The sequence below is a fragment of the Rhamphochromis longiceps genome, linkage group LG6 (genome assembly GCF_057381845.1).
Source record: "Rhamphochromis longiceps isolate RC_006_pf linkage group LG6, R_longiceps_female_GT1.1, whole genome shotgun sequence".
Lineage (NCBI taxonomy): Eukaryota > Metazoa > Chordata > Actinopteri > Cichliformes > Cichlidae > Rhamphochromis > Rhamphochromis longiceps.
The window spans coordinates 19470733-19495345 of NC_140562.1; the positions used below are offsets into that span (position 1 = coordinate 19470733).

Below are 24613 nucleotides of genomic sequence, written 5' to 3' on the forward strand. Positions count from 1 at the left end.
ATAGCACCAGATCACACAAAATTGTTTAAGAATTGTATTTAGTATTTAATTTTGAGGACATTAGTAGTTTTGATATGCAGAAATTAAACATTTTTTGTTATTATAAAGTTATAATAAAGTGACTTCTTTTCATTAAGGGCAGTCCAAACACACACAAAATAATAATATTTGCCACTACTTTCTTCACCACTGCTTTCCTTAACTGTGGCACATCTGTTCTTGCAGTGAGCAGTAAAGAGCAGAATGACAAAATGTGGAAGACATATGTTATGTGTTTGTGACAGCTGTGCGACTGTCTGTGCATTCATCTTGCTTTTATTAAGTACACAGCAAATCACTGGAGTTAAATATTCTGGAGTTAGGCATAAAAGTGCGCAAGAGTTACATTCCGGGAGTTTATTTTTCACCTTATACTACAGTCAGTGTTGGGGAGTACTCTAAAGCGGTGTAATATTTAGGTGTTCATTCACTGGGTGCTAAGGAGTCTAATTCAACACATTGCTGGTGTTGTTTGTCTGTCGACCGTTACAGCGCCTATCTGTGTTTCTTTCTTGGACTCCGACATGTAGGAGGTAAAAATACTTTATTTACTTTGGAATTTTCTGTGAGTGTAGTGATGTTATTTATATATATATATATTCAGTTACATGGATGCACAAGTAAAATATAAAGTTAACTAACTAGCACTACATGTGTTTTCTGTATGTTATGCTGATTTGGAGATAGCAGCTAGGCTAATGCTAGTCAAAAGTTAGCTAACTTACTTATCTTACTGTATTTTAAGATACACATTTCACGTTGTCAATGAAAACGTTTATTTCTATTTCTTAATTTTAACACCAACGTTTAATTTAACGTTAGCTAACTACAGTAATATTCTGTTTAGACTCATGGTAATGGCCGTATTTAACCAAAGAGAGGTGCAGCCTGCACTGATGAGATGTTGAGGTACCATTAACATCAGTTAGTTAGTCCTGCTGCACACTGAGACATGCACACAACCCTGTCTCCAGAACTGTAAAGACAAGGACACAGCAAACATGCAGTCACATTGTCTGCTAAACCAGCCTAGCTAAATAGATTTTAAGCAATATTTAGTGTGGACAGGCTAACTCAATGTAAGACAGTGTTCGTTGATTAAGTTATACACAGTTTACATAGAGTTACCATAAACAACCTCTTCTTCTTGTGTTGTGTTTCATAGTAGTAAAGGTATTTTTTTCCGTAGGTGGCCAAGATGTTGATAAAAGTAAAACACAGAGAGACAAAGAAATATGCAAAATTGGAAGAAGTCAGCTTCACAGATTTTGTGAGAGCAGGTAAGTTATGGTTTGTACTAAGTCATTAAAGAAGAAATGATAATGTTGTTATTAACTAAGTGATGATTTTACTTCAGTGCAGCAGAAGTTTCTCATACCAGAAAATGCAGCACTGAAAGTCACGGATGAGCAGGGTATAGAGGTGGATGAGGATATCTTTCCTGAACTTGCAGCAGTCAAAGAGGTGTGTTTTGTCATCTATACAGCTGAAGGTAAGTAAATATATGCTCTGATAGATTTTGAAGGATTTGATTTGTACAGTTACTCTTAAATAAACATTTTTAATTTGTCTAATATCCTGTGGTAACAATCACAAAATGCTGTTTTCATGGCTCAACAGTAAGTTGGATTTATCACATGCATTTCAGACATCCTGGAAACACAATCATCCAAGAAGCTGCGTGACTGCTCAGACCTAACACACTATGTGACACTCACACCTTGTGGTATGTAAATTGTATATTACCATAATAAAATACAAAATAACCATCTGTTCTCCTGGGAGAAAGTATAATTTAATCAAACCGTGCAATTTACTGGCCCTGTGTGCATAAATGGTATCTTTGTTGTGTTGTGTTTTTGATTGTATATACCTTGTATTCTAATATTTTTATTTGTCACCCTCAGATTTGACTGTCCTGAAGCAACATGTGGAAGAGCCCTCCTCTCCAAGTCTAACAGATACATTGTCTGTCTCAACCACCAGCAGTCAGAGCAGTGACACAAGTGATGCCGGACTTCAAATGGTTCAGCCTCTATTGGACAGCATACATGAAAGAAATGTAGATACAGTACTTAATTGACTTATACTTGACTCTTTAGTTGCCATTACTTGAAAAAGCTTAAACACGAAGATAAAACAGATTAGAGAAAAATAATTTAATATAGTATTTCATGTAGTTTGCTCTGCAACTGTAGTGTGTAATAAGACTTGCTCTCTCTCTCTCTCGCTCTCTCTCTGTTTTTGTTATGCATGTTAACCATGAAACGTGTTTCCATGATCAGTGTCCTGCTTTTCAGGTAAATGAAACCATTTTTAAGAAGATACTGGTCCTAGAAAGGGAGAAAGTAAGACATTTCAAATGTTTTGATGCCCAAATGTCATATGGGTGTGATTCACAATTTTATGTTCTGTGAGAGAGTTGCATTACTTAATTTGTTGGCTTGATGGAGACTTTACAGAGTCTTCCTCACGTTAACACTGCATTACAAGAAGTGCTTATTCTGTAGTCATTTTTTTCCTTTAATTCTGTTTTTTTTTTCTTTTCGCCCAATGTTAGGCCTTTCTGACCTCAACTGTTTAGCTGCCAATAATGGTGGATATTATGCTATTACAGTACTGTTACACAAAATGTATGTTAATCCATGCAGCATTCATATTTGAATATGTTATTTTTGATAAATAAAATCCATACATTCATAATAATCACTATTGTGTTTTTGTAGTAATTTGCACCAAAAACCTAAAACTTTTTTCAATTGATGAGTAACACTACAAAAGAGTTAATATCAAACTTAACTCTAGTTATGAGTTAAATTTTACTCTATATGGTAGTAGAAATTTCACTCCGTGAGAGTTTAGTTTTAACTCCTATAAAGAGTTGAAAAATCAACTCCCGGAAAAGAGTTACTCTAACTCTGCACTAGAGTTCATTCGATGGTCACGCATGTACACTCAAATGTAGTTAATCTGAACTCCCTGAGAGTTTATTCCAAGGACCAGAATTTGCTGTGTATGTATGGAGATAAAGGCGAAATACATCTGCGCACTGTAAGTAAAAAAAACTTCATCCTCTGAGTACATCAGGATCAGAGTGTCATCATTAATGTAACACGGGAGTGAATATGGGGTTCTGTGTCGTGGCACCGCTCAGCAGAAATTACACCTCAGACCTGAGAACTTGTTTCCCTCTCATGCCTCTGAGGGAGGACTGCAGGAAAACATAAATTGAAACTGAGAGTGTTTCATCAAAGTGGGCATACATTGCTGATAGACTGCGTAACTGATTTGGAAAACAGCAAATTGTTCAGGACAGGGTTAGAAAGCACACGTAGCCACCATAAACACAAAAAGGCAAACATAAAACCATGCAAGCAATCACTGTCGCTTTAAACGCTCCCTCTGCTTTAAAGAGCCTGTGTTTTATCGGCAAACCATAAAAGAAACAGCAAGAATCCTTTACTCTGGCTTTTAGATTGTGAGGGAGACCAGCAGTTCATATAAACCGACGTAAATCTGCCTGCTCGTCTTTATGTAAGCAACATCTTTTTCTAATGCGTGTAATAGACAATGCTCAGTTCAGCAGAGGGGAGAAACTGTGTACTGTAGTGACTTCAGCCCATTGTATCTGTCAATAAAATTACTCATCATTGCCTTTTATTTTTCCTAAATTTGTGAACAAACCATAATTACATCAGGAGGTTTTTAAGGTTTGCTCCGAAATCTGAGTTCAAAGTAAAGAATGTTTTCATTTTTTGCTAATCTACCAATTAATTTTCCATTTAGTGCATTAGTATAAAATGTTGTGCGAAAAAAAAAACCTCACAAATGATGCCATCAATTAGTTTTCTTTTAACCATAAACTATATCAAGTTGTTCAAGTTTGTTTCCAGTGTTCAGTTGGATTTAGGCACACAAACTACTCGGTGTGATCAGCAAATGTCCATGGTATCAAGCTCGTGATCAATGTTATCACTTCCTCTATCCTCCAGGAACTGCCTGCATACTCTCACCACACGAGGCCAGGCATTGCCCCAGGAGGAACCCGGGACCCACTGCACCAGTATAGTGTCTGACAGTGAGTCCAAGGACTTCATCCTGATATCTGATGGGAGCCAGGGTGTCATTGCCTAGCCTGCAGGTCTGATCCACCACCAAACCACACGTGCTGAACGATGTTACAGGCAGCATGACGTTCTTTACAGCTTTTCCACACACTTGCACGTCTGTCACATGTGCTCAGGGTGAACCTGCTATCATTTGTGAAAAGCACAGGGCCTCAGTGCCCTGCTGGAGGTCATTTTGTAGCTCTGGCAGTGTTTATTTTGTTCATCCTTGCATGAAGGAGCAGATGCCAGGCTTAAGGACCTTCTACGGTCCAGTCCAGCTCTTGTAAAGTAACTGCTCATCCCGTAGGATCTCCACCATGCTCTTAAGACTGTGCTTGGAGACACACCAAACCATCTGGCAGCGACACGAATTGATGTGCCATCCTGGAGGAGTTGAACTATCTGCACAACCTCAAGGGTCCAGCTGTCTCATTCGCTGCCAGTAGTGACACTGACCCTAGCCAAACGCAAAATTAGTCAGAAAATATGAGGAAGGAAAAAATGCCAGTGGCCTCTACCTGTAAAATCATTCGTGTTTTGAGGGTTGTCTCATTGCTGCCCCTTTAGTGCACCTAGTGTCAATTTCAATAACACCAAAGCAGCTGAAAGTGATTAACAACCCCCTCTGCTACTTAACCCTTGTATGGTGTTCGGGTCTGTGAGACCCGTTTTCAGTTTTTCTCAAAAGAAAAATTAAACAATTAATTATTTTTTCAACCTGAAATTCATTGGCTTTGGCTTATTTTCTGTGAAGAACATAAATCCGAACTAATTTTCAATGACCTCATACTGTACCTCCCCCCACGCATTTACATTACATACAAGGTGTTCGGGTCCACTGGACCCAGGCCTAATAAAAGTGTTGAAAGTGTAGGTCCTGTGTTCCCACACTCTGTCCTCCTCCTTTCTGGTGCTGCTGATAGTGTTTTCTTCCCCTCCTGCTCCCGCACAAAGTTGCAACATTGTTGAAAATTCAACTATCAACACCGTCTGCTCTGACATTCCCACACATTTTACCCTCTTTCTTGAGGGATCCAAATTTTATTTTCTCATACCCTGTCCCACCTGCAAATTAGGGGCATAATACTATAAATAAGACTTTGCCAGTGTGGTTCTTTATCACAACTGATCAAGATGGCAAAAGATTATCTGCTGCAAGGGCCATCCAATTGATTTTGGAAGAGAGAGGAGCTTCGGATGACGATGTTGACAAAGAGGTTTCAGAATATTTCACATTTCTGAAAATTCAGAGTCTGACAGTGACTTTGAAGAAGAGGATGAGGTTGAGCACCATTTAGTAACAAAACGAAGACGAGTACCCCATCTGCAGCCAGCTCCAGGACCAGAACAAGCCCACCAGACAGCAGGTGAAGAAATATGGACGTCAATAACTGGTGAAATTGAATGGTCTTCTTGCCCAAGAAATGAGCCACCCTGCAGAGCTGCTACTGTGATAAGCCAGGGCCAACACGGCTGACAGTTACTCATGTGCAGGACATCAAGTCTTCATTTGAGCTTTTCATCCCAGATTCCATCCAGAAAATTATTCTGGATTGCAGTAATCTAGAAGGAAGGTGTGTTTTTGGAGAGAGGTGGAAGGAGATGGACCAAATTCATCTAAGAACCCCAAAGGCCTACTTTGGGGTTCTTATCCTTGCAGGAGTTTTCAGGTCCAAAGGGGAATCCACAGAATCCCTGTGGGATGCAGAAACCGGCACGAAGCTTTCCGTGCATCAGTGTCTCTGGAAAACTTCCACAAAATTTCCAGGATTATCCGTTTTGATAACCGAGACGACAGACCAGCTCGACGGCAGAGAGACAAGCTAGCTGCCATCAGGACAGTGTGGGATAAGTGTGTGCACCACCTCCCCTGTTTTACAACCCTGGGCCTAATGTCACCATTGATGAGCAGCTGATCCCATTTAGTTGTGAAACATATTGCTTCATGTGTAAATGTGTTGTGTCTTTCCACTCACTCCACTTGATTATAACTGATTTATTTTTTTATAACATTTTATAAAAAAAAACCAAAAAACGAGAAGCACATTAATTCATAAATGTGATCTAACAAAGGTAAAGGGAAAAAAATTAACCATGTTTGCTGTTCATATGTCTTGTAATTGGGATGAAGTAAACATCTGTTGAGTAATTTAACATAAAATTGTTTGATAGTGTTAATTTGGAAAGCCAAAACTCTAGCGGGTCCACCAGACCCATGAACACTGGCTGAGTAACAAAAATACGAACACCACACAAGGGTTAACTGACCACAAGAGTAATTGACTTGAGGCTATAGTCTGATTTAAAGGATTTCTTTGATCTTATTAAAAATATTTTTAGGTTGTGGAAAAATATGAGCAGGGCTCTAGACTAACTTTTTGCCATGGGCGTACGCCTAACTTTTATAATAATTGATATAATATAAAGTGTTTTTCTGGATACACTGTGCTTTTTCAGCATTCAAAGATTGATGACACCGTGTCAGAGCACTGGCTATGAATTTCAGAGGGATCAGGCCTTAACTTAACAGAAAAGTTAGCAATAGTTCTTTTCCTATTACAGCTACATCCACGTCTGTCGTGCCTAGGCTGCTCACTAGGGCTGGGTATCATCACTGATTTCTATAATCCATTCGATTCTGGTTTTCAAAGTCCCGATTCAATTCAACTTAGCCTCAGACAGTCAGAAATATTATAATTCTGATCATTTATCAGTACAGACTTCTTCAGAATTGTGAACATCACAGCAGATGCCTTTGTGTGAAAGTAACTGAGAATAAAACACAGAAAAACATGAAGGAGATTTTCCTGGTCTGGCTTTTTATAGCAGATAACCTTAAAAATATTCTACAATGTTCTGCATATAAAGTTTAAATTTCTTCAGTATTGAACAACAGAAAAAATGGGCTTTCTTGTCCGAGGTCATTTAAGTGAAAAAAAGAAAAAGAAAAGAAAAAGACAGCAGCCACAGCTGTAAACAACGGTAGACTGGTGGGTAATAAGTGAATGAATAACACAGAAAACAGAGATTGGAGACGGGAAACTGTTCTTGAAGTACAGAGAGATATAGAGAGAGAGCTAGCTGTTCATGAAGTGTGATTTTAATAGTCGTGGAAGCAAAACAGCAAAATTCATGACGACATTGATCAAATGTGAAGCGCAGTTTGCTGCTTCGTTTGCTGCTGGCTCGGTGAATTTTGGTTGGAGAGACAAAACCTGCAGCTCAGAATCAGCACAAAAAGACGTAAACACAGCGCGGACCGGACGCATCAGAATCGCTTTATTCAAGCTACTCACCTCCCACTTCCACCTGCACTTTCAACTGGACCACGGCCAATTAGAGAGGTCCCGCCCCTTACTATCTCTGATTGGTTTAGTCCAATCAGAGTCGCATTTGCGACCAAATTGGTCGCACTCTAGAGCCCTGATGAGGGAATTCTGCGCTCCTGGTGACACTATATTTCATTGCTGATCAACCAGAGTTGATAAAATAGGTGGCCACTGTTCCTCACTGGTTCAGTCAGGGGAGCTTTACTGACCTCTCAAAACTCCTCAAAGCGTTGAACATCAGATACTTCAGCTGTCAGCAGTGTCCGCTTGACAAGGTGAAGAAGACACTGCCTATCGGTGTCTAGTCTCATGGTAATCGTATTGATTATTCTCTGTGTTTTTTTGTTTTTCTACTTTGTTTTTTGTATAACAGCACTTTGCCCAAAGTAGGATGAAAGAAGATTGCGTGCTGACAAACACATTGTAAACACTGCAGTATGTAAATATGCATACTGCAGATTTTAGCTTCGAATGTCACCTTTAGCCTTGAGTCAATGTTTCCCATTAAATCCTTCCATTTAATCCCATGAATATTCTTCTTCAAAAAGTACCTGCTGGTTGTAATAACAGCTCATTGGTTGTTACAGAGACATAGGAGATCTCAAACAATCGTAAACAAATCAGTGGGAGAAGGCTGTAATCCTGAAAAGGTGGTCAGTGGCATTTTTAGAATATGTTTGACCCCTCCAATCACCATTATGTTAAAAATATTAAAATTAATTAATTTTTTTCCTTTTTCAAAAAGCAAGATGTTAAGATATTGTTTAACAAGGAATCTTTAAAGTGCAATGCTTATACAGTGTATAATAGTCAATTAAAAATGGAACTCTAAACTTATAGTCAGCATCATCAGCATTTAGAGGGGCCACCTTGTCCTTCTTTTTCCTGCTGGTGCCAAAAACCTAAGAAGTGACACACTGCACAGCATGCCAAGATGCGACAACAATAGCGTTTTGGGAATTGTTGTCTTAATGGTGCAAAAATACTGTTGTGTGTCTGTCAAACGGTGTTATCTTTCCCTAAATAAATAATGTATCAAGCTGCTAGCAACAAAGTGCCTAAAAATACTAGTGAATTAATTGTAAGTTGTCTGTGCGCACATAAGACTGGTTTATTCCTTGAGTTAGGTGAATTTTTAATGCTTGACTGATTCATAGGTCAGTGTTAAGTGGCTTAGCGAACAAAAACATTCCTCTGAAAATGGTATTGTATGAGGACTGAATTGAAAACGAGTGTAAAAAGCAGCCAGTATCCAAAGAACAATTTTTATAGATCTTTAGAAAGCCTGGAGAGCAGGAATGAGAGAAGATGCATGCTACCAAACGCATCTGTGAACAACGCAGAATGTAAAATTCATTCAAAATAACTTTTAATTCAGCACATTTGTTTACATTTTAAGAATACACTCAGTGCATTTATGTGACAAACACTCAAACGTAACTGCTGTGTTTACTCCACGGGGCACTTTTATTATTCTGTCCATCAACTAATTGGCGGAAAAATAGTTTCAGGGCTTTACAAGAGTTTTGCTAGACGGCAGACAAGTGCAATCCAAAATGTTTTCATTGGAGCAATCTTATATCCATAGACCTGCAGCAAACTCGCAAATATCACTCAGGTGTGATACATAAAGGTCCAGCCTTGAGCGACAGGCAGAAAGAACATTTTAAAATTAATGTGTTTACACATTTTTGAGATACGCAGGACTGGAAATTGGCTTTCTTTGGGGCAGCTTTGGATCAAGTAAATCAAAAAAACCAAACAAAAAGACAGCATTGTAGTCATTTATAACTCTTTACTCTCTAAAGTGAATGCAGAGACTGGAAGGGGAAAAAAATGAGACAAGATGAAAATCAAATTTGAAGCGCAGTAATACAAACAGATGAGACATCATTGCATTAGCTGACAGTTAACGCGGTGACATCTCATTTGTTTTCCTTCTTTCTGCAGAATCGAGCATCTTAAATTGACCCTCTGTGGCGAAGAGACAACAGCATTTGAATATCTACAGCCTGTTTCATCTCGAAGCTAATCTCCCATGTGCTTCTTATCTGAAGGGCTTTTAAACTGGCACATCCCTGAATACACAAACTGACAAGGCTGCAATAAGCCAAAGCTGCAGTCATGCCTTTACTGCACCCAGAATTCTTGCACCGCTTGTTCCGACTGGAGTAGTAATTCCCGTCTTGGCATCTGCTCTGCCTCTCAGCCGATGGAGGGAACATGCATATGTGGCGAATCCAGCCCACTCCAGGGTCTTTGTAGTATGTGCGGACGGGCATGAATGTCTCAGCCATGGCATCTTTCCATGGCAGTAGATTTTAATGTTTCCACTGAGGGGAGTAATTGCAGACAAGCATGGCCAGACTGGCAGTACACACCACAACACACACATACCTCGGTGGGTACACACACACACACACGAGCACAGATACTTGCCCACTTCACACTGAGAGGGCCATAATGACAGTGCTAATGGTGTCTTCTATCAAAGGCGCTGGAATTAGGCATGAAGGACAACAAATTTCAACATCACAGGAAAAATGCTTGTTAACTGTGATGTTTAGATGAGCTGGGTAAACAAACGCTCAGTTATTAATAGTGTCAGAGGGGCATAAACGGAATTGTAGTAATGATGCAACGGGACTGATGTCGAATAGCTCTCCAATTTCCATGCGAAACAGCAAGAACGGGCCAAGAAATAAACAGATTTTCAATCACGTCTGTGTCTTTAAAACTGATTGATGGTGTGACATTTCCACATCAGCATGCCAAGCAAAGCTGTAATTAGTTGTGCTGCAGAGATAGGATGAATCATGTTTTTTACCTCCCCCCACAGCGATGATCATGCAGGCTTTATTTCTGAGCACAGAGGAAGACGGCGGCGCCATAAAGTTCTGTAGTCTGTGGTGAAATACTGCACGAGCTCGTGACATGAAGCGCTCACCTCTCACAGGCAGTCACATGCCCCTGACTCCTGAGTACTAGTGTGACAGCGCGCTTGATCACCGTGTTTCCTTTGCTCTGAGAATTGTTTTTGTCGAGCATCTTGCGAGAGCAATGCAATCAGAGAAGTTTCAAGAGTTTCTTGCGAGGATTAGCTCGGGCCCGCAGAGAGCGCAGGTTAAAACTGCTCAAATTCAAAGGGGAAAAACTTTGATCCTCGGAAGTCAGGGTTACACGAGACGAGTTTCCAAAAATAATAGTGTTTGCCTTATATACACTGCTACATTTAGGAAAGAAAACTTCTCCCACCTGTCCTCTGGGAAGAGCTCAGAGGCAGAAGTTTGCTAGAGGTAATATTGTCTTTGGAAGGTGCGGGAATATTATGCATTATTCATTACATTTGGTCAACTTCAAAGGTGAGATGTAAGCAATGGTAAGGTATCACCTCTGGAGTGTTATCACCACAGAGACCTTGCGCCGGCTTTTGTTCTCTAAAAGCTGTTTAACACAATGTTGTCTTAGGAATTACACATCGGATCACAACTCAGAGAAGAGGGAGAAAGGAGAAGGCAATCGCGCGGGTAAATTTCCTGTTTGTTGTCTTCAGTTTTGTTATTTGACACTGAATTGTCATTTTTTACTAAAAGATTGCTCAATTTACTTGTCACAGCACCTACGCGCTGCACCAAGATGTGTTGGGTTAGTGTAAAACGCGATTTAGTCGCACATCACATTAGTGCTTCAGCTGTAATCTGTGCTGTTGCCATTATTAAATCACAGATGCATCTGTGATTTAATGTAGCCATTCAGATGACTACTAACAAAAAACTGCAATGCAGAAATACCAAGGATATGGTCATAAACACTGTGCCAAAATTCAACTACCATCTGAATGTCATAGCAGAAATGGAAACTCATCAGAGCAGGTGACTTTTTCCAATTTTCTGTTGTCTAATTTTGCTGAGCCTGTGTGAGCTGTAGCGTCAGTTTCCTGTTCTTACCAGGCAGGAGAGGCAGCCAGTGTGGTCTTCTGCTCACCCAGTTGCTCTCTGTTTTTCAGACCATTCTTGGTAAACCAATGAGACGCTTCTGTGTGAAATCATAGTACTCCATAAGTTTCCTTTTTTTTTTTTTTTTTTTTTTGCCTGTCCCGTACTCCATAAGTTTCCAAAATACTCAGATCAGCTCATCTGACACCAACAACCATGCCACATTCAAAGTCACTTAAATCACCTTTCTTCTCTATTCTGTTGCTCAGTTTGAACTTCAGCACATCGTCTTGACCACGTCTACATGTGTAAATCCAATGAGTTTTAGACACGATTGGCTTATTAGGAATTTGTGTTAAGGAGCAATTGAGCAGGTGTACCTAACAAAGTGGCTGGTAAGCACAGCTTGTCCTTGATTTTCTTTTTTCTTATTTTTTTCATTTTAACTGTGCAAAAAATACTTCTCACCGTCTTTTACTAAGAAATACTCATGGTAACTTTGCACAGTGCATTGCAGAGGTCCAAGCTGATTTAAAATCTTGAGACCACGTTAACGGGCCTGTGAAATCTTCAGTGTGCATAATGAAGTCAATTAACCAAAGAGACCTGATCCTACAAGCAGGCAGTCAGACTCAAGCCAACAAAGATCTAAGAATAATTAGATCAAATGTGCTGTTGACCAAAACAGATATGAAGCACCAGCTCTGGCAGGAGCACGACACTCCAGCAATTTATGATCACAAGCCCAGTGCTTGTATTTACTTCTTGAACTGCTCACATTCAATATCTAGTCTCAGAAATACACATCTATGATACACGTGACCAGAGCATCTGGGCCTATTATGGCTCAGGTCTTTGGCCAATTTTCTGGTTACAAGGATCCATGAAAAAACAAGTCCTCTGTAGTGAAGGAGAGAATGGGAAGGAGTCGGTGCCAGAAGCAGAGAGACGCAGCAATAGTGAGAGCTGCTGGGGGCTGTTTGTTGGACCACAGGGACGTCCGTGTGATTAGTTTCTTCCATAGCTTAGGATGACTCTAACAACGGCAGGGGTACAAGAAATATGTTACCGCCCCAGCATTCCTACAAGGGTTCTGTTGTGTACCCATACATCAGCAAACTACTACTGGGCTATAATGTTAACTGCTCTGTTCTTAGGGCGCTGGATATATCATCAAACAAAATATGCAGAGCAGACAGAGAAATCCAAAGGTGCATAATGATGTGTTTATTTTGGGAGGTGGGATGGCAAAGAAATAAAAGGACAAAAAAAAAATCTATGGCTATAAGTTGAATTTAATTTCACAGGACATAAAGCTAGCCTTTATTAGTTTTTCTCTCAGACTGTGAAGCGTGCTCTAAAGCCATAGGCCACGGAATACGCTGTACCCTGGAAATATTGAAAATCAAACCATAAACAATAACTATGCATCCTTGTCTTGCTCCCCTTCCTCGTCGTAAATTACGCTCTCTGAGCCGCTTTGTCATTTTGTCTGTGTCTTAATGCATCCAAGAGAGCTATTTATTTGTTTTCAAACACTGGAAACAAAGACATTTTTTATCCCTCTCAACATGTCAGTAAAACGGCTGAGGAAGTTTGAAGGAAATAGGCAGGGAGGAAATTAAAACTTTCCTGATAACTGATGCAGACGGTGTAGATTATGACTGAGCTTCATTAGCAGTAGGTTCCCCAACTGGGCTGTCTGCTGTAATTGGTGTGGCTGAATAAAACACTTAATGAGGGTGCCCCACAGAACAGAAGTGACAAATAATATATTTATAGGCTGCCCTGTTTGTATTAAGTACTGAGAGCTTTATGTGTCTCTATCTTGCGTATAACTGCGGCATTATTGTCAGCGAAAGAAATACATTTTCTGTTTCTACCACTAATGGCCAGCGCTTGATGAGAATTGCTTCAATTTATAATTTAGAATCTATACAGTACGTTTGATTGATTGCGCGCGATGAACGGCACAATAGGCTGCCTGATGCTAAATGACTCGGGGCGATGCGGAATCCATCCATTTGCCATGGAAAAGGATACAAATCAGTCCTGCAACACTCCTGGACATCAATCTTTCCTGCCTTGCTGAATTCCTAAGAAGGTGGATGAAAAAAGAGGTGACCGGTTTGGTTTAAGAGGAGGGCCATTTTTATGAATCCAGGTATAAATGCAAACATTAACGTGCAAATGTATTAACAAGCCCAGATCGTGACTTTTCCAAAGTGGTGAGTGAATGAGACCCAACAGCTGTCAAATGATGGCTCTTGCCTGCTTCCAACACAACCGGCAGGCACACATAAAAAGAAATATGGTAACCGCCCCGTGATTTCCCTGCACAAATTATTATAGCAAGACCTGACATGTCTTTTGGATGAGAAGATACTTCTTAAATGCTTTAGCGCATTCTACATTTAAATAGTAAAGTGATTCTTCACGAATCACCGTGTTGGCTGCTGCAATCTCATTATGGTTGAGTGTGTTAATTAAGATCTCATTGGGAATGACATTTTCATGCGCATTCTCTCTGCAGGGCGGCAAAGCCAGTACCATTTTCCCTTTGCTAAGGAGCCTGGGAGTAATGAGATATGACACCGAGGGGGAGGGATAAAGGTCTTGGGTCAGCCAAAACATATGAATCAAACGATATACAAAATACGTGGAGTCATATATTTTCACGTCAAGCGCCAGATTAGATCTGAGGTTGTGAATTCAGTGTGTCTCTCTGTGGCTCTGTCTATCTATTCACAGGCTGTCAGAATGCATGCACACATGGACATTTGTTTTAAAGATTTTAATGTCAGGGGAGAGTGAAAGATGTTGCACATGATGCTTCCTGAAAAACAGATACTGATCATCAACATCTTCAAGCCGGAGCTTAAAAGGGCAGCGTTGCTGTTATTACTCAGGATGTTGATTAAATCTTAAATGTTAGCTGAGCTGAGGATATACACTTGGGTATATCCTGTGAAAAGGCATCTTCTGCTTGTAAATATATTTGTTTCTAAATGAAAACAGCAGTAAAGAGTTATTCATTGCATTTTTTCAGCCAATGTCTGCAGTACTTTCACTTATTTTCATACTTATAGGCTACATTTGAGAGGGCAAAAAGTACTTCTACTGAACCATTGCTTGTACTCAAGCCCCGTGGTTGCAACACAAACCCAAATCATCACCTCTCCTCCACCATGCTCAACAGTTGGTGTGAGGTATTTGTGCTCAAATGTTGCGTTTGGTTTTCTTCACCATGCGCTTTGCATTTTGACCAAATCTTCTCCACTTTGGTCTTATCTGTCCGAAGGACTTTGTTCCAGATGTCTGGGGGTTTGTTCAGATGCAGTTTTGTTACCTTAAGCTCTGCTGCCACCTTCTTTTTACAGATAAGACTTTCTCCTGGCAAGCCTTCCAAATATGCTATACTTGTTCATCCATACATCCATCTATCTTCTTCCGCTTATCCGGGGCCGGGTTGCAGGGGCAGCAGCCTAAGCAAAGAGGCCCAGACTTCCCTCTTCAAAGCCACCTCGTTCAGCTTATCCAGGGAAACACCAAGGCAATCCCAGACCAGCTGAGAAATATAATCTCTCCAGCGTGTTCTGGGTTTTCCCCGGGGCCTCCTCTGGAGGGCCATGCCAGGAACACCTCATTCAGGAGACCCCCAGGAGGCATGCTTATCAGATACCCAGACCACGTCAACTGGCTCCTTTCAATGTGGAGGAGCAGCGGCTCTACTCTGAGCCCCTCCCGGATGGCTGAACATCTCACCCCTCTCTAAGGGAGAGTCCAGCCACCCTGTGGAAGAAGCCCATTTCCGCCGCTTGTTCTGTCTTTTTCTAATTCTACTGTCATGAACTTTGTAGAATCTGAAGAGTCAGTCCATCAAATATTTACCAGCACATTTGGAAAAAAAAAATCTGTAAAACAATCATATAAACAGCTGTGATTTAGAGCCACGTTTCTCTCATTAGAAAGCTTTCCAACAGTTCTGAACTAATAAGCGGTGTAGTTTGAGTCTCACACATTTGGCTTATTAAAAAATTTAAAAAAGAAAGAAGTTCATTACATCAGGAAGGGTTCGCTATGGCAGTAAGCGAGGAATAATGCAGCAATCTCAGAAACGCCTCCCCAACAGAGCTACACCAGTTTAAATCCAACTGAAATAAACTGGATTGCTGCACTTTGATTACAGTTGCTGTATTTACTGTGTGTTTGTCTTAGAGTAAAGTTTCAATAAAGCTATAACACCCACACCATCGTGTCTGCGTGTGTTGGATCATCGTCTTACACACTTTGAGCTAAACTTCAGCATTTTGTCTCAGAGCATCCCGTTGTTGTTCCCCACAGTAGGCACGGTCGCCTTGACTTCCTTTCCACTGACCCACCCAAAGCGTTCAATCTCCTTCGACCACCTTGTTCAGCCCACCACAGAATACAGCAACACACAAACACACACACACACACTGGCAGATAATTCCACCTGCGCCTGCATGCCTCCAAATTGATTGGTCCCTCTCTGCCTGTCCCTTTGGTAAGCTCGGCTGTATGATTGAGGTCCTCACTAATGAATTCTTAGAGACCAGGTGCTGATACCATGTTAACTGAAAGCAGAGGGAGGCATCTATAAAACAGGAGGGTATGAGCCCCACTGGACAGCTAGACAGTGCTCCTGAGCGGTGCAGTGCAAGATGAAATACATAGGTAAATATATGATTCCACCTACTGTTTTCCCACTGTCTCACAACACTGTCACCACTCTGACTGGTGATTTATCATTTGTTTACCATTTCTTATTTACTTCATTAAAATCAGTGGTTGCATACTTTAGCATTACTTTTATTATGTATCAGATTATTGTTGCCAAGTGGCTTCATCAACCTGAGCACATTTTTGCATAAGGACTCACGACACACTGGATCATGTTTTACATAAAGCTGCCATGATAGACACAATGTCACCCTGGCAGTTCAGAATTAATGGTGAGATGAAATGAGTTGTCTGTCTGGGGACATGCCAAGCAGGAGATGGCCGCTATTAAGATGAGGGGGCAAAGAAGCAGAATGCTCTTTCCTACTCATCTGTCTGACATCCTAATATGTGCTGACAAGTTTAATGCCGTGTCCCATCCTTGAACAAGCAGCTATTACTGTAGCGGAGCACTGACTGTCAGTCAGGCCAGTGGAAGTTTATCATGTGAGGAAAAAGGAGAATTTAAGAATAGAGGTGCACCAATTAGAGAATAAAAAATATGTTTAAAATGCAACAAGTGGTTTTGATGTTCGCAGGAAAATGTGCTCTAAGCAGACACATGATGCAGATACACATGCAGCTGCACAAAAGCCAAAGCCCTAATCAGCTTGTTATGGCCTGAGATCTTTGTCAAGGTTACTTTAACCAGCAGCACCTGCTGGTTTTCCGTTTGCTGCACATGGATTGGCAGAGAAGTTGTGAAAGGTGTGTGGGGTGGATGCCAGGTTGGAAGATGCTGATCTCATTTTGAGCGGGAATTTGGTTCATGTGTAGCCACACTACATTATGTGAGGGGAAGTTTGTCTGAGACCTAAATCCACTGCACATGGAGAAACAGTGATTGCTGCTATTACAGTTTCCTGATGTCCTTTTTCCCCCTTTTTTTTTTATTAAGTTAGTCCGACCAGCCTTGCATGTTTAGTGGATGAAAATATCTGAGAGTGCATTTTTTCAGGGCAGACTAATTAACTTTGGTTTTTTTAATTATTTGGTTTGGTTTTTGTGACATATTTTTCACATTATCACATCTTCAGTTATAGCTGGGAGTATCTCTTGAGTATCTCTTCTTGGGGGTGAATGGGAATTATTATATGTTTGACTGAAATGAATATTATTTATAAATCTCTAATGAAGTTGTATTTATATCTGTTAGATATCAAGGGAGACATGAAACATTTCTATTCCCCGACTGTTTGTGAGTATCTGGAGGCTGCTGGCTGACACTGGGGGAAGTCGTGTGTGCTCCAGAAGCCTCCATGTGACTGCTTTAGTTGATTGCTATGGTCAACCGTAGTTTGCATGAAAGACACCAAGTTGTCTGGCCGTTTTGCATTTTTACGTAAGCTGTACAGAGAGACGCGTCACCTTCAAAGTAAATGTTTGGCACAACTAAGTTGAACTTCAAGACCGTCGCACAGTTTCACTACCAGGTGATGAGTAGTTACGAGTAGGATATAGAAACAAGTCGGAGGCTGTCATGCAAACTGCTGCAAGCAATTGCAAAGCGACTGGCAGTTGCTGAAGGTCACTGACTGGTCTGCAGTCCTGCATGAATGCAGCTTTAGTGACCTCCAGCAGCGATCCACCAGACAGTTGGGGAATATACGGAGTGCAGAATTATTAGGCAAGTTGTATTTTTGAGGAATAATTGTATTATTGAACAACATCCATGTTTTCAATGAACCCAAAAAACTCATTAATATCAAAGCTGAATGTTTTTGGAAGTAGTTTTTAGTTTGTTTTTAGTTTTAGCTATTTTAGGGGGATATCTGTGTGTGCAGGTGACTATTACTGTGCATAATTATTAGGCAACTTAACAAAAAACAAATATATACCCATTTCAATTATTTATTTTTACCAGTGAAACCAATATAACATCTCCACATTCACAAATATACATTTCTGACATTCAAAAACAAAACAAAAACAAATCAGCGACCAATATAGCCACCTTTCTTTGCAAGGACACTCAAAAGCCTGCCATCCATGGATTCTGTCAGTGTTTTGATCTGTTCACCATCAACATTGCGTGCAGCAGCAACCACAGCCTCCCAGACACTGTTCAGAGAGGTGTACTGTTTTCCCTCCTTGTAAATCTCACATTTGATGATGGACCACAGGTTCTCAATGGGGTTCAGATCAGGTGAACAAGGAGGCCATGTCATTAGTTTTTCTTCTTTTATACCCTTTCTTGCCAGCCACGCTGTGGAGTACTTGGACGCGTGTGATGGAGCATTGTCCTGCATGAAAATCATGTTTTTCTTGAAGGATGCAGACTTCTTCCTGTACCACTGCTTGAAGAAGGTGTCTTCCAGAAACTGGCAGTAGGACTGGGAGTTGAGCTTGACTCCATCCTCAACCCGAAAAGGCCCCACAAGCTCATCTTTGATGATACCAGCCCAAACCAGTACTCCACCTCCACCTTGCTGGCGTCTGAGTCGGACTGGAGCTCTCTGCCCTTTACCAATCCAGCCACGGGCCCATCCATCTGGCCCATCAAGACTCACTCTCATTTCATCAGTCCATAAAACCTTAGAAAAATCAGTCTTGAGATATTTCTTGGCCCAGTCTTGACGTTTTAGCTTGTGTGTCTTGTTCAGTGGTGGTCGTCTTTCAGCCTTTCTTACCTTGGCCATGTCTCTGAGTATTGCACACCTTGTGTTTTTGGGCACTCCAGTGATGTTGCAGCTCTGAAATATGGCCAAACTGGTGGCAAGTGGCATCTTGGCAGCTGCACGCTTGACTTTTCTCAGTTCATGGGCAGTTATTTGGCGCCTTGGTTTTTCCACACGCTTCTTGCGACCCTGTTGACTATTTTGAATGAAACGCTTGATTGTTCGATGATCACGCTTCAAAGCTTTGCAATTTTGAGACTGCTGCATCCCTCTGCAAGATATCTCACTATTTTTGACTTTTCTGAGCCTGTCAAGTCCTTCTTTTGACCCATTTTGCCAAAGGAAAGGACGTTGCCTAATAATTATGCACACCTGATATAGGGTGTTGATGTCATTAGACCACACCCCTTCTCATTACAGGGATGCACATCACCTAATATGCTTAATTGGTAGTAGGCTTTCGAGCCTATAAAGCTTGGAGTAAGACAACATGCATGAAGAGGGTGATGTGGACAAAATACTCATTTGCCTAATAATTCTGCACTCCCTGTAGACATTTTCCCCTCAAGATCAGTGGTTGTTTCGGTTTAGGCCTGCGTAACTGAGGCCTAAACTGAAACAGATAAATAGGTGATGTGAAGATGATCGTGGACATTGAGGGTTTTGAAAATGTTTGCACAGGAAATGGAACCCTACCAAATAAAGTGGACAGCAGGAAATACAACAATCATATGACCTTTGAGCAAGCACTTTGTTGACAGTGGGAAGCAAAAACTCCTTTTTCCAACAAGAAACTGTCAGAACCAGGCTCAGGGAGGGGCAGTTATCTGCTGTGACTGGTTGGGGGTGAGGGGAAGGAGTTACAAGGTAGTACTGGGGGGTGTAGAGTATTTCAGTCACATTTTTAACTCTGTCTTTTTATTTCTTTTTTGTTGCTGGAGCTCCATCATATATATTTAATTGCTTTGCAATACATTTTTGCACCAACTTTTTAAAACCACTGTTTACATCCATTGATCTCTTGTCTTAACTTCTTCTGTAGCTTCAGTTTTTTTCTGGGTGCCTGAAGCCTTTTTTTCTCAGGTGTATTTTTTTTACTAACATTTTTTTTGTTTGTTTTGAAAGGGAAATAAAAGTTTATAATAATAATAATAATAATCATTATTATTATTACTACCTTGGACAGGCTGTCCGTCCATCAAAGGACTAAAACACACACAATACAATTTGTCTGCAATTAGGTCAGAATATACTGAGAAGAAAGTACTGATGTGTGAAAGTGAAATTGACTGGACAGCACTGAATGCAACAGAGGTGCACTGAAAAGACTTTGATTTGAGGAACAGAATGAGAGGGATGCGCTGCTACACACGACTATCCTTCTTATCCAGTCTGGTCACACCTTCCTGCAAATTATACTGCTTATTATCCTTACGCGCTCTATCGCAGCCCTAAATCAGACTGAATTATGGGTGCACAGCCTCTGCCTGTGTCTGAGCATCTCTGCCGGACTGTGTGACAGCCACAGAGAACATAATCTTACTCCTGTCATTCTCTCTGTGTCTTTCCTTCATCCTTTGTTTTCCACGTCGTGTGCCAGTGCATCTCCCCAAGTCAATCAGGCTTCACTTCAATACTGTCCTCTCCCTTGAATTTCAATTTTCAACTCCTCTAATGTGTTTTTCCTTATCAAATTTTGCCTCCATGCCAACTCTCCCCTTGTCTTTCACTTGTAAAACAGCTGCCAGTAAGCACTCTTATGTGCATATATAAGAGTTTTATTTTAAAAAATAAAAATTCCCCACTCGCCCCTGTGGGCGGTCAATCCTTCAAGCTCGGGTCCTCTACCAGAGGCCTGGGAGCTTGAGGGTCCTGCGCAGTATCTTAGCTGTTCCCAGGACTGCGCTCTTCCCGTGGATCTGCTGGAGCCACTCGCCTAGCTTGGGAGTCACCGCACCTAGTGCTCCGATTACCACGGGGACCACCGTTACCTTCACCCTCCGCATCCTCTGGAGCTCTTCTCTGAGCCCTTGGTATTTCTCCAGCTTCTCGTGCTCCTTCTTCCTGATGTTGCTGTCATTCCGAACCGCTACATCGATCACTACGGCCGTCTTCTTCTGTTTGTCTACCACCACTATGTCCGGTTGGTTAGCCACCACCATTTTGTCCGTCTGTATCTGGAAGTCCCACAGGATCTTAGCTCGGTCATTCTCCATCACCCTTGGGAGCATCTCCCATTTTGACCCCGGGACTTCCAGGTTATACTCGGCACAGATGTTCCTGTACACTATGCCGGCCACTTGGTTATGGCGTTCCATGTATGCCTTGCCTGCTAGCATCTTGCACCCTGCTGTTATGTGCTGGATTGTCTCTGGGGCATCTTTACACAGCCTGCACCTGGGGTCTTGCCTGGTGTGATAGACCCCAGCCTCTATGGATCTTGTACTCAGAGCTTGTTCTTGTGCTGCCATGATTAGTGCCTCTGTGCTGTCTTTCAGTCCAGCTTTGTCCAGCCACTGGTAGGATTTCTGGATATCAGCCACCCCCTCTATCTGCCGGTGGTACATACCGTGAAGGGGCCTGTCCTTCCATGATGGTTCCTCGTCTCCCTCCTCTTTCTTGGGTTTCTGCTGCCTGAGGTATTCACTGAGCACTCAGTCAGTTGGGGCCATCTTCCCAATGTATTCTTGGATGTTCGTTGTCTCATCCTGGACTGTGGTGCTGACACTCACCAGTCCCTGGCCCCCTTCCTTCCACTTAGCGTACAGCCTCAGGGTGCTGGACTTGGGGTGAAACCCTCCATGCATGGTAAGGAGCTTTCTTGTCTTTATGTCAGTGGCTTCTATCTCCTCCTTTGGCCAGCCTATTACCCCAGCAGGGTACCTGATCATGGGCAGGGCGTACGTGTTGATGGCCCGGATCTTGTTCTTACCATTCAGCTGACTCCTCAGGACTTGACTGACCCTCTGCAGGTACTTGGTGGTTGCAGCTTTTCTAGCGGCCTCTTCATGGTTCCCATTCACCTGCGGGATCCCCAGGTACTTGTAACTGTCCTCTATGTCTGCAATGTTGCCTTCTGGTAGTTCAATCCCCTCAGTTCTGACTACCTTCCCTCGCTTTGTTATCATCTGACTACACTTCTCCAGTCCGAACGACATTCTGATGTCATTGCTGTATATCCTGGTGGTGTGGATCAGTGAATCGGTGTCTTGTTCACTCTTGGCATACAGCTTGATGTCATCCATGTACAGGAGGTGGCTGACAACTGCTCTATTCCATAGTCGGTATCCGTAGCCAGTCTGGGTTAAGGCCTATGCAGAACAGCAGTGGAGACAGAGCATCTCCTTGGTAGATCCCGCACTTGATGGTAACTTGTGCTATGGGCTTGGAGTTGGCCTCCAGTGTTGTCCGCCACATCCCCATTGAGTTCCTGATGAAGGCTCTCAGGGTCCTGTTGATCTTATATAGTTCTAGGCATTCCAGGATCCAGGTGTGGGGCATTGAGTCATAGGCCTTCTTGTAATTACTCCAGGCAGTGCACAGGTTGGTCAGTCTGGTCCTGCAGTCTCGGCTGACTGCTTGGTCTGCCAGTAGCTGGTGTTTTGCGCCTCTGGTATTCTTGCCCATCCCTTTCTGTGCCCCGCTCATGTATTGACCTATGTGCCTGTTCATCTTAGCCGCTATGATGCCTGATAAGAGCTTCCACGTGGTGCTGAGGCAGGTTATTGGGACCGGTCCCTTCTGGGGGTCCTTGAGGATCAGGACTGTCCGGCCTTCGATTAGCCATTCCGGGTGTCTCTCGTCAACTAGCAGTTGGTTCATTTGTGCTGCCAGACGCTCGTGGAGTGCAGTCAGCTTCTTCAGCCAGTAGGCGTGAACCATGTCAGGGCCTGGTGCTGTCCATATATGTACATGTGTATATATACATATAGATATATATTTATGTATATATACATATATCTATATATATGTATATAGATATAGATATATATATATATGTATGTATGTATGTATATAGAACTTAGTGGAGAGTGCTTGATAAATTCATTAGTCAACAGATATTGAATAAATGTGAAGATTAAAAATTCTATCTGTTCCTCGTAGACTGAGTTTTGCTTTTCTCTCAGTAGATATTTATGCAGTATCCTATCAACGACTCTCCATGAGGGAAAATGGCAACTGCAAGCTGATAAACAAATTTTGCTGCTACAGCTTAAGGGTACAAACAATGCATTTTGGTTAATAACCGTATTGTTAAATTAAACTTGTTTGTTTAAGCTTTAAGTTAAAATGCTTAATCTTGTATTGCAAATGTATGTATTTTCTAGTCTTCTTTAATAGTAAAAATAAAACATATTTAGGATTGGGACGGATATACAACAAAAAGCAATTTCAAGTGAACCAGCCACTCAAATTTTGTGCTTATCATATTTGCAGGCTTAACCGAGACTAAGGAATTGTGCAAAATAAATAAATAATCAATAGGAAACCAGGAGACGGAGACATATATATACTCTGTTAGGGATGTTCTGGGAAGCATCAGCATGTGTTTGCGCATCATGCACCATCATCCAGGTGACCTGGATCACATGCTTGATGGAACTACAGATAGTGATCATGTTTGGGAAGCGTTGTAAACAGCAGTGCGCTCCGGGAACTTTACCTTGATCTACCCACATCTGCTAAACTGCAGCCGAGCTCCTTGCGGGCCTGTCGCCGGGTTTCTCTGCATGCTGGGCTTTTGATGTTGCTGATTGCACAGGTGACTACCCCACACTTTGAGCATGCAGTGCTTATATATCGCCACCTATACCAAACTTCTACACAAGCCTTCACATTTCTGCAAGATGCATTACTAATATTCTTATTCTCCTTTAGTAGCACCACCGACAAAAGAAACACAGCAAACATAGACAGTCTGATTGGGCAGTAGACTTACATTCCTGGAGGACCTACCAGCTATGGCAGTACTGAATGACAATACAGATACACGGCACAGAAAAGCTAACATGCAGTAAAAGCCACCAGAGGGAATCAGCTGAAAAATAAAGACCCTCTGGGGTGTGTGGACACGGAGGAAAAATCAGAAGAGGTAAAGGCTGCAGTGGAGGAGCAGCAGTGACATAAACAAGGTACGTGTCAGGGTTTTGAGTGAGGATACTGACGATAAATCTGACAATAAATAATTTAATGCAAGCTTGTATGTCTTGGGCCAATGCCAGCTGATATAATATAAGTGCTATCACCACGGTCAGGTGAAGGTTAGGCCCGATTAGTCTAAATAAAAGAAGCGAATAAAAAGGACAAATCAGGTCCACCTTTGCCACCTTTGACTCTGTATTTGCACTGAAACACAATTCAAATGAATTTTTTCTTACTTGTTACTTTTTCCTGCCACCAGGAAATAAAAGGAGCATGCTACATCCACAGACTTTACAGTGGCACATTTTGTACACAGTTGCAGTCCCTGCTTCGAAACTATGCAGCAAAATGGTGACCATTAAGGCTGAGATTTTCACAAAGTTCAGCACTCACTTTCTTGTCACAATGAGCCATTTTTGTCTGTAGACAAAATGACTCAAAGCAGAAAGTGTAAATATGGAAGTACACATTTTTGAGAAACAGCTCAGTGATTTAAAAACATGCTAACAGTTAAATAATAAAGAATAAATAGCAAATATCAGTAAATGTGAATTGTTAGGATGAGTATTAGCACCTAAATTCTGAGACCACGGTTCTCAGTCTGAAATTTTTCACTCTAGGTCAGGAAAAAGCTGCTGCCCGAAGTGGAGGAGTTTAGGTGTCCTGGGGTCTTGTCCACAAATGAAGGGAGAATGGAT

General features: G+C 41.6%; 1 protein-coding gene across 3 annotated transcripts; it reads left to right on the forward strand.

Moving 5' to 3' along the window:
* Window positions 1-331: 331 nt before the first annotated feature.
* LOC146667863 (uncharacterized) lies at window positions 332-2660 on the forward strand. 3 transcript variants are annotated; one of them, XM_085408535.1, is made up of 5 exons: window positions 332-565; window positions 1229-1319; window positions 1397-1531; window positions 1688-1765; window positions 1947-2660. In XM_085408535.1, the coding sequence occupies exons 2-5, from the start codon at window positions 1238-1240 to the stop codon at window positions 2120-2122; spliced, it is 471 nt and encodes a 156-aa protein (XP_085264661.1). In that variant the 5' UTR covers window positions 332-565; window positions 1229-1237; the 3' UTR covers window positions 2123-2660. The 3 variants fall into 3 exon arrangements, with proteins under 3 accessions (XP_085264661.1, XP_085264659.1, XP_085264660.1); XM_085408533.1 differs by having other exon boundaries at window positions 332-572; window positions 1947-2658; XM_085408534.1 differs by lacking the exon at window positions 332-565 and adding an exon at window positions 701-1118.
* The last annotated feature ends 21953 nt before the right edge of the window (window positions 2661-24613 follow it).